The sequence below is a fragment of the Coffea arabica genome, chromosome 6c (genome assembly GCF_036785885.1).
Source record: "Coffea arabica cultivar ET-39 chromosome 6c, Coffea Arabica ET-39 HiFi, whole genome shotgun sequence".
Lineage (NCBI taxonomy): Eukaryota > Viridiplantae > Streptophyta > Magnoliopsida > Gentianales > Rubiaceae > Coffea > Coffea arabica.
Window position 1 is genome coordinate 61,841,909 of NC_092320.1, and position 10,852 is coordinate 61,852,760.

General features: G+C 36.8%; 1 protein-coding gene across 7 annotated transcripts; it reads right to left on the reverse strand.

The window, feature by feature from the left end:
• Positions 1 to 76: 76 nt before the first annotated feature.
• Positions 77 to 9,611, reverse strand: LOC113693575 (uncharacterized). Of its 7 annotated transcripts, none has more exons than XM_072053989.1 (10): positions 9,318 to 9,611; positions 8,938 to 9,030; positions 7,075 to 7,256; positions 6,230 to 6,375; positions 4,495 to 4,586; positions 3,998 to 4,238; positions 2,993 to 3,086; positions 2,380 to 2,446; positions 1,211 to 1,270; positions 77 to 642 (listed from the first exon to the last, which is right to left on the reverse strand). In XM_072053989.1, the coding sequence occupies exons 2-10, from the start codon at positions 9,025 to 9,027 to the stop codon at positions 457 to 459; spliced, it is 1,158 nt and encodes a 385-aa protein (XP_071910090.1). In that variant the 5' UTR covers positions 9,028 to 9,030; positions 9,318 to 9,611; the 3' UTR covers positions 77 to 456. The 7 variants fall into 7 exon arrangements, with proteins under 7 accessions (XP_071910090.1, XP_071910089.1, XP_071910088.1 ...); XM_072053988.1 differs by having other exon boundaries at positions 7,075 to 7,265; positions 9,318 to 9,609; XM_072053987.1 differs by having other exon boundaries at positions 8,938 to 9,043; positions 9,318 to 9,609.
• Positions 9,612 to 10,852: the final 1,241 nt, after the last annotated feature.

Below are 10,852 nucleotides of genomic sequence, written 5' to 3' on the forward strand. Positions count from 1 at the left end.
ATTATAATACATTTCTGCAACAGAGTAAGCACACAATAACAGAGGCTTTCAATTAAAGTACGTAGCACTAAAGAAGTGAAAAACAAATAATTAAAATTGAGGCAAATAGTTACAATCATTATTCATTACAACATATTTGTACTCATGCAAACCTCAAATCAATGTGTTTTCATATATAGGGCAAGTTTTGGCTAACTTGGGTTACAGTTGCTTCTTTTTGTTGGTAGCTCCATTTGTGAGAACAAAAAGTTTTGGCTGAAGTTGAAATGAGGACCATAAGATTGACCATCTTGATTTGCCAATTAGCTGGAAGAGGATACCTTCCACAGTCCACTCTTTTTCTCTTCCTTGCTTTTACACCTCTCCTATGATTGCCTTCCAAATATCCTCTTCTCCCAAATTTACAAATGAAGAGATGAAGAATGGAGTCTTTGTAGTAATGGTCACAACAAGACCTTAAGATATGAAACAAATCTTTTTATCAAAATCTGTATACCCAACATCAACAAGGCAAAGGCCATCTGGAGGCGATGGTGGAGCAGTTGCTCGCCTGCATGTGGCATCCATCAGTTTCAGTAGTGCATCCTCTTCAGCACCAGCGGCAGCCTCTCTCACCGCTGTAGCAACAAGAACTCGCACCATCTGCAAATCAATGCAAAGGCCACCATTGATCAATTATAAGAATCTCACAAAGACTGAAAGCCCCAAAGACAATTCAAATAGGCCAGCTATAAGAGCTTTGTGTCCAGGATGGCCAAGATTCACACTAGCTTTGCTAGTCAACGAATATATCAGCTCATGAATGGAAAACCGCAGAGCAGCTTGGCGCCAATGGGACTAAAGATTGGTGAATTCTCTCCTAAAAGATATGGTGTATATAAATCCTTTAACTTCATATCTAAAGTATACGATCACCAATAATATCCATCAAGAAGAATTTACTGTCACTTGTAGGAAAAGCTAAAACCATATTCGGATACACAACTAATAGCTTTTTTTTCCTACAAAAAACCATGCAGGCAGGTAATCCAAATATTTTGAAATTACTTAGATATTAAGGAGTGTGAAATCTTCAAGAAAAGGTTCTAAAACAGCAACATTAGTTTAACTCATTTGGAGACCAAAAGTTTATTACATACATAAAACAGTATCAAGTGAGAGTACTTCCTCAGACAAGATTTCGAAAAGATAGGAGTAAAAAAGCAACTACCTTGCGCAAGAAGCGATTAGCAACCAACTCTATGCACATGATCTTCGTTTCACTTCCAGCCTTGAGTTTTGGGGAGAGACAGAGGAAGAAGAAGAAGAAGAAGCAGCAGCAAAACAAACTAAATCAATAGTGTAAAATTTATGGAATATCTCAAAATCCCAATAGTTATAAGCCAACTTGCCACGCAATTGCATGCTCAATGGTAGGTGTAAAGACCAAAAGAATAACTAATAAAGATTCACATTCCAATCATCACAGTGTCTTTTACATAGTCAGTACATAAATCCTTCAGCAGCAACATATAGATTCAGATTGCTCAATCACACAATCATAAGCCATCAGGAAAAATAGCAACTGTAATTAACTAGTCTCCATGTTGCTCGAACTATCTCTCAGTTGTTTAGAATGTTGCCAAAAAGCTTTACCTAGATATATAGAATAGGCATGTGTACAGGGGTAGTAGAAAAGAAATGTGGTAGCATCTACAAGGTACGCAATACACAACTATACATCCTAACCAGGGTAAAGAATGCAGAACAATCAGAAGCTGGAGTTCTCAAAATAAAATGCACAACAGCAAACCTACAATAGGGGATTGCACTCTAAATTGCCGTATTAGGGTGTCCTAGGGTTTGTTGAAATGAATATCATTTTGTAAAGTATAAAAGGTGGGTAAATTAGTTCTCAGTTTTATAATTGTCAATCCGTCAGTTTCCTCACGTTTTACTTAGATGAGGCACTGTAAGACCTACCGTCTTAACTTCTCCATCTGCTGACTAGGCATCATCCTTGAGCATATTTCATGTTTTGAAAAACGTCCCAGAAGTCAATAAACACCTTATGCCACACTCCAAATACCACTTTATTGGTATTCGTTGGACTATTCAAATGGTTATAATAATGAACCACTGAATGCAACCTCAAGTATGTACCAACTGTGAACCTCCCATATTCATCTTGCTCAAGTTCATCACGAGTTTTACATATCTACCTATTGATTGATAGATTGTTCAATTATCCTGAACATACATACGTTCATTGGTTTCTCAAAAAACATAACATGCAACCAAGTTTACAAAAATGGACTTCATTACCTTAAATGGAATAAAAATTGTGATGGAGAGTTTAGAATGATGATAGAACAAGTGAACAGAGGTTAATTTGCTGACCTGTGTACATGGTAAGATTGCTTCCGTCGCTCGGGCATGGAAGACAAAACACTCAGTTGGGGGACCACTGCAATGTCAATAGAAGACAGGCAAAGGGAGATTAAGAAGCTGCTACACCATATGTCAGATTGCATAAAAACTAGTTCCCCCACATAAAGTAAGGACAAACTTCATAACTGCCTTGAATCTTGATTCAAAACCTAGTAGAGAGAAACTCTGTAACAGTAAATTTGAATTGTTATTGTTTACTCTAAAGATCAAAATCCACTTGAATGCAGGTGATACATTACTGTTTGATATAAATGGGTATATACATAAAGATAAGCACAAGCCAAAGCTCTATGATAAAATGCTTTCAGGGGGGGGGGGGGTAAATTTTCCATCTAACAATGCTCAGAATGAAAGCAACCTAAATCAAGCATCAGCTGGAATTTATTAGTTCTAAAAAATGTACAAGTAAAGATCTTAGGTCTTAATCACTTATACTACAGCCACCAAAACATCTAATTAGCCAAAAAAATTGACAAAGAAAGAGCAAAGTTTACTGGCTTCACATTGCCTAGATAACAGCTAGCAACAAAAGAATAGAAGAATGAAAAAGCAGATGGCATACAACTTGTTGGGTGAAAAATGACATTCTATATCCCTGTAGTAGCAACTTCTAATTTGAATCACATCATATCCAGAAACTATGAACCTTATGAGGCCTGTCAAATCGAAAATGTTATTTTCACAATCATGCAAATCAAAATTTGAACCCACAAACACATTTGTAGATGTAGTTCTTCAAATGTAAAAAGAATATGATTATGAACACACAATTTTCAAAAGAATTATGTGTCAGCAATTGAAAATTAGGGACAGGGATTCAAACAGTCTATCTAAAGAACAAATAATTGCACCAAACCAATGGGAAATTTTTGGATCTATAAGGAGTTGATGGGGACAAAATGACACAAGAGAGATGATCAATTGTAACTTTCGGCATATACCTATTTTCCTTTTCTTCGGGGGGGTTCTTTGTTTTGTTTATTTTTTTGGGTTGTGGTGGGGGGGGGGAGAGGGTTGGGGATGAGGATGTAAGATGATGTTGCATCCTAAACTAGCCAAAATATAGGCCTTTTAAGAACCAACAGATGCATCTCCCAGGAAGACTATTCAGAATTACAGCTCACTGCTTGCCCAAAACCAAAATTGAACAAGTTATACTGATACCCAGTATCTTCTATGTGAGTATGTGAATATCGTTAAAGTTGCAAAAATGAAGCCAGCAATAACCAACATAGCTCTGCAAGGGGATCAGCCAATCTCAGCATCTCTTATTAACGAACTGCCACTTAGGACTTCTGTGTTGGCAGTGAGCTCCAAGCTAAGAACGAAAATTCAACTATTTCAGAATACTTCAGTTCAGATGGCAACATCTACACAACAACTGCCAATCTGATTCAGCCAAATATGCTTTGACTTTGCAGCATAGATGATATACCAAGTCCAATTGGCATACAGCACTGATTAACAAAAAATTCATGAACCAAACAACAGAGGACTACAGTTCTGACTTACACGTTCCTTGAGGCTTTAGTGTCTCGCGCAAACATCTTGTAGGACAGCAACTTACCTTCTAATTGACTTAAGAGTTGGTTAACCTTGCTGACTTCAAACCTTGTAGGCTTATTTCCAGCTTCGATTTGATCCTTGTAATCATGAAGTCCATTATCTAATGTAAAGGTATAATCATGTTCATTCAAATCCTTCTCAACCTGACTGCTGAGCTCAGCTTCTTTTCCATCATTGAAGGGAAAGACATACAAGTAGCGCCTCCATTTGGCCGAGAAATTTGGATGAAATTCACGTGATACCTTTGACAAGTAGCTCCTCATCAGTATCTTTTTTTTCTTACAATATGATGAAGAAAATTCTATTTATTTTTCCCAATCATTGGCTGTTTGAAAAAATTATCTCGCAACTTAAAATGTAGTTGTTAAAAATATCCCTTTAACTATTCAGAACTGTTAATTGTTAAAAAATCTTTAACGATTCAGCACTGTTAATTAACTTTCTGAATTATCCGATAATCCAATCATCACTGATATATAATGACCAGTACGGCATTACCTCAGTAACAGAAATAGCATTGATCTTCCCTGGTGCTGCATCATTAATGGTGCTTTTAATGTCTTGAGGTTTCACATCCTTTCGCCAAGTATCTGGACATTGAAGAACATAGAGAATGAGATCCTAATATTCTACTATACATTAACCGTTGAGGTAAGAAGCAAATAATTAAAGGGAGATAAAATTAATATTTATTTTGCATATAAGTATAAATGCAGATGTCTGTGTTCGTCTTTGGGTGTATGTACAAGCAGACAATGAGAAACATAAGGCTATAGCTTGTAGCCACCAAAATGAACAAATCCAAACTTTCTACTTTCAGAAATTTTATCATGTAGAAAAAACAAAAACCCAGCTTACTGTATGATCCAAATAGACTCTTGGACACAAATAATCAAGCCAAGAATACACATACAGAGAGGCCATTCAGAAGCTTGATTGCTTATCAAACAAACATATAGATAGGATTAATTCACTACATTGCATCTAACTTCATCAAAAACTTTTTTCCTCTATAAGGGATTGATTTAAAATTTTCATGCAACACAATTAACAGAAGGAAAAAGAGAGTTAATAACTATCCCTGATTTTTTTAAAATTACCATTCTCAAGAATTATATTTTATATACACAAACTCTCATCTCTGCTTTCTGATACTGCAAGAAACGCCAAAACCTAACATCACTGATCAACTTTGACAACGAATTGCGACTTCTTTGAATATTTTTAGAAGCAAGCATGTGATTTCTTCGCAGTTTTGTCTTTCTTCAATGTCAAAACCATAAAAAAAATGGTAGCAGACAAAACTTCCTTCTCTTTTTCAAATAGAAGAGGTGGTATCCTGTATTCTTACTCTCTTCTCTATCTCTTTCAATCTGGGAGTGGTAGGGAAAGAGGGAAGTCTTATTATGTTGTTAATTACTCTTTTTTTTTTTTCCATGTAAAACTTTTAGGCAGAAATTTTCCACCGAGAAATGTTTTAAGTTCCAAGTGACAGAGGTATAATGAGGTATAACATCCAAAAACAATGTAACAAACATGATCACTATTCTTGGATTCCAAATGTTTTTTCTCTCCACATGGAAAGCTTTTTATTTTAGTAATTCAACATCATATGTGAGCAGGAAGTGTCCCAAAAGCTTTGATCCTCACTACCAATACTAAAGATTCTATGCACGCGTGGACCTAATCAAAACAATCCATCCCAAATTTAAAGGGCTATGTTAGAGTGTTTAAATAATAAAAGATTCACCTCTCTAATGGCTCAAGCTCAACAAGTAGAGAATTCAAAATCCAGGTATCTAGCTCCCATACACTTTATAGAATTATACTTATTTATCTCTTATAAGACTCAACAAACAACATAAAAAAACTAAAATACAAGGGAATAACTAATTAGCTGGAACTATTGAATAAGGTCAGACTGTTCTTTCACTCCATATACCATGAGAAAAAACTATTTTTGTTCTCAAAGTTTAGAGAAATACAAATATGCCTGATATGGCTCACCTGCTAGATGCATTTAATTATTCAAACAACAATCAATAAGCCAACATCAACAAGGTCACTCCTCTAAAATGCAAAATTGATCAAAAACACAGGGAAGTCAAAAGGTAAGCCTCTTCAACAGAAGTAAATTTATCAGGGAAAAAATAAGAGAGATTTGACAGAAGTGCAAAGAAAAAATTATACCACAACATGGACAGAGGGAATTGTGTTCTGAAAGAGGACATACAGAAAGAACAAACTTGTTGAAATGCTGTAACTCCCTTGTCAGTGCGCCCAGCTACTACAACACAGCCTTCAATTGGTAAGTTCTTTTCATTTAGCAGCTGAGTTTTCTTCTCGTCGACAAACTTTCCAAGAGATCTTTCAACTATACTATAGATAGCAGAGCTCAGAAATTACCAAACCAACAAAGATAAAAATAGCAGAGATCAAGACATGTAAAATAGCAACATATCACCCTGAATAATTAATAGATAAGATGTTGAATAAAAAAACCATTTGTATGTAACCAGTAAAACAAGATGATGATGGCGAGAAATATGTGTCTCTCTGTATGAGAGAGAGAGAGAGAGGGGGGGGGGAGGGAGGTTATCCACTATGAGATCTCAAATACAAGGATTTAGTTCATCCACATTCATTGGCAACTTCAAGTCTTCAACCAGATACGTAGATCAAGAGAAGTGTGTTACTATTTGTCTATGTTTCTACTTATCCTAGCTGGACAGAGCTTGAAGATTTCCTACTCCCTTCAGTGTTCTTCTTGTGTTTTATCAGCTACCCATGTTGGCTAGACACATTTTGAGGGGGTGTATCAGACAAGAACTCAGTAGCCATGTCATCAGCCATCAAAAGAAAGGCCGTAGCATTGGAATGCATAACAGTCCACAAACTAGCTCTTACACATTTAAAGCGAGCAATAATATCAAAAGGTAAGAATTTAATGTCGCCAAATGAAGGGACATCTGCCATGTCTATGGAGCACTTCCACCTAGTCACTAATCATGTAGCAGATGTATAATCAGCAATGTGGAATTGTAACACAAAAATCAGAAGCCATTGCAAGAAACATACCCTTGTACAGTATTCAAACCAGGTTGCTTCTGCCAGCCTTGAAACGAACCCCCGTGGTATGAAAGGAGTACCTTGAAAGTTACTCTTGCCCACCTCCCAGTCCTATCTTTTGCTGGAGCACTATCAATGTCATTTTCATGGATATCCTCTATGATTTCAGTATCATCATGCACAGCACATGTCTGCAGCAACTACAAGAATTTCTTTTTAATAAGTACAACAGAGCAATACAAGGGGTAAAGTAGACAAATATTTAAGGCACCATAATATCTAAAGCCTACCAAAAACCTTGCAGTTCTGAAAATTAAATCAATCATCTAGAAACTAAAAAGCCTGATAACCTCTTAAATAGAAATCAGATAGCTGACTGCAGTTGTTATGCCCGCTATCAATGGGCAAGTGTGTAAATGGGATTGGTGTCTTGTTAAGAATAGAAGTTCTGTAATTTATTTAACCCTTTCCCATAGGTTAAGGACAGGGGTGTCTAGTTTGGGAAATGTTGGCTCTCCTGACATCCACCTTGTTTCAGAGGAGAAGTAGTCATTTAGTCTTCCCTCTTTTTTCATTCTAACCCTCCAGGATAATAAGGTGATATAGTTGAGTGAGACAATTACTTCAAGGCATCAGGACTAAGCCCATGACTTTTTCACTTTAATGACATAACTAGCAAAAAGTAAATGTACCAAAACAATCAAAAACTGCAACACCAAGAACATGATTGGTCTCAAGAGAAGGTTAAATAACATAAGTTACCTTAAAGTTTTAACAGCCATAAAATACTTTAACAAGATTTTATGAGGGATGCAAAAACTGCTAAGAAACCTAAACCAAGTCGATATCAGAACAATAAAAATTAAACAGAAGCAATCCATTTTTGTGTAATCTCAAGCATTCATAGTATACCGTTAACAAGGCGTCCAACAATATTATTAAGGATAAAGTCTAGAGAAATCCAATGCTGAGTCCCCATATCTGAGTTAAAACCCAACTCCAAAAAAAAGCTTAAGCCAATAGGCCCTGGTCGCACCTATATATCAAGTACCCCATTTTGCTCTTTCAAGCCAATTGGGACAACTCTGGGTTATTTACAAACACTACATCATCTCCCTATTCAACGAAAGACCAGCATAGTGAACCAATGGTACCCCTCATGCCCCACATATGACAATAAATGCAAGCTAACCTCTTCCTCGACTAACACAAAGACCTCAGATCAAAGGTCCAACACCAAAAAAATTATGAATAAGTAGCTCAAAAATATAAAATATTAACCCAAATTCTGATACAACATGTTCTGGAGGAATTTTGGTGGAGTCCACCAAGGAGGCTGAATACATAAGTTGTAATATAAATCTATCTCAAAAGTGCAAGCCAAGTCCCAAGCCATACTTTTTATCTTTAGCTTAACCTACTTGCAAGACAAGAAGAACCCCATGAACCTGATGAAAGCCATTCTAATCTGCCCAAACGATCAAGAGGACTGGACCAGGAGTAGCCTGCCACTCCTGCTCCATGGCATCCCTTAAGATTTATAAACAAATAGCACTCCCATGCTTGCAATGTGGTGAGTCACCAAAGTTATCTACCATAACTCTAGCACAAGTAGCAAGAAAAAAGACTACATTATATATGAAACGATAACTGGAGCTCAATGTACATATGCGAGATCCAGTTTAACCAAAATTTTTTTTGCCAAATATTTTGTTTTGTAGATTTACTCAAACAGATGACAAGAATAATTTTCAGTCCAAACCAAACAATATAAAAAAAAACCAACAAAAGAATATTAATTGTAAAACAAACACATAATCCTCCTCTGCATGAAGGCTACCAAATAAATCTAAAATGTTGCAAAAAGCACACCTCTTTTCTGAACAAATCTGACAATGATACGCGTCCCTGCACCATTTCTGCATAAAAATCATTCACTTTTTGCCACGGCCTAGCAGACATATACTGGTAACATTCCCTAACACAAGCAAACATGAGTTCATTCAATTCTTTGACTAAAAAACTGAAAAACCAAAGAAAAGAAAAACTCCCTTATAATCAAATGAAGAAACCAGGACAAGACCTCGTTTTATGATAAAAAACCAAAAAGACCCTTCAATTTAACCACTGAACTGGACTAATATAGCTCCATTATCAATCCAATGGCAGTTTAAAGCTGTCAAACACATTAACTACTAAAAAACGAAAGTGAAAATTTCAAATGGAAAATAAAGGGTCTTTGGGGGACTTACTTAGCAGTCCAGCGGGAGAATTTGCAGGAATCATTGTGGGCATACTGAAAATAGTCTTTGCGCGGGTTCGTCTCAGTAGTCTCCATCCTTAGGATTGTTGATATACGTCCCAACCTAGTACTACTGCTCATAGCATAAGCTAACATAATCCCCCTCAGTCACCGGCTTATTCTGACGTCATCGCCGACAAATGACGCATTTTTGCCCGCAGATTTAGGATATGGGCTGCACTTAGGGATGGCAATCGGGCCCAAATCGGATTGGTGGATCGGTTGAGATATATCGATATAATAGAAAATCTATTGATTCGAATTTGACCCGTCAATTCAAAATGGAGTCAGGATATTTGACCCGAACTCAAAAATTTCGGGTTGACGGGTCAATCCGAATTATCCGAAACTTAATTTAAATTTAGGGTTAAAAACAAAAAAACCCCCTGTGGTATAGCTATCATACAGAAAAGCCCCCTGTGATTTGATATCATACGCGTCGGTACCTCATAATTTGAATTATTTTGAAAAGTGAACGGAAATCGTCAAATGTACGGCGTTTGTCTTAAACACACTGGAAATGCGCGTGTTTCTTGTGGAAAATAGATTTCTACCACAAACTTGTTCCTAATATGCCTACTTTACCCTTCACACTTTAAAACAAGAGAACTTTACCTTTCGACACCTTTTCTTCTGCTTGATTCCTCTTGGATCCCAGTGTTTTCAACAATCTGATATTCAATCTTTTATATGCATCTCTTTGGTATACAAGAGCAGGCTAGACCTAACTCAACACGTCTTTTAACCTCATCCAAAGCACAGCTAACATCATTTTGAAATGCTTCTGAGTTACTTTGCTTCTCTATCTGAGAGAAATGTGGCCAGAAGGGCTTTAGGAGAGATGCATCATTCCAAGCAAAAGTTCGGTCTCCAAAATATGCTACGAGAAAACAGTCCTTTTTGTAATATTTGACTGCCTTCTCTCAAGCATCAGCAGGATCAGATATTTGTCCAGGTCACCAAGGATGGCTTCTGACTTTTCCCCAAACTAAATATGTTATGGAGAATTCATTTTCATTCTGTGGTGGCGAAACATATCCAGCTTGATGTATACTCAGCAAGCTTGGAAGCTTTTCTGTTTTCTCGTCCATTCTTTCTGTTGGGTCCGTCTTAGAAGCATTTTCTGGACTTGATAAATCTTGCTCTTTATGGTTAACCTGTCCATCATGCTGGTACTATTCTCCAACTCCTATATCTTTCTAGTCCTCTAAAGACTTAGTATCTGGAATAGCAATCTGCATCAGATCATTAGGAATATCAATCTGCATCACATCATTACCATTGGTCTGGCAGCATTCACTTTTGCTTTCAACCAACTGAGACACTACCCCAGATTCTGCTGTTCTATTGGTTTGATCCCCATTTGGTTGAAAAGTTTCATGACTGCCAATATCAATCTCGCCATGGAGACATTCAGAAACACCTGCACCTTCAGATCGATCAGAATCTTGAGCATTAGAGAGAGAAGCATTAGTATCGATACCA

Excerpts from the sequence above, each read along its gene's own strand:
- LOC113693575 (XM_072053986.1), bottom strand. The coding sequence starts at position 9,463 with ATGTTAGCTTATGCTATGAGCAGTAGTACTAGGTTGGGACGTATATCA. Across the intron at positions 3,087-3,997 it reads ACTCTTAAGTCAATTAGAAG|GCCTCATAAGGTTCATAGTT; the intron begins GTAAGTTGCTGT and ends TCGATTTGACAG. Across the intron at positions 643-1,210 it reads CTAATCGCTTCTTGCGCAAG|ATGGTGCGAGTTCTTGTTGC; the intron begins GTAGTTGCTTTT and ends ATTGATTTGCAG.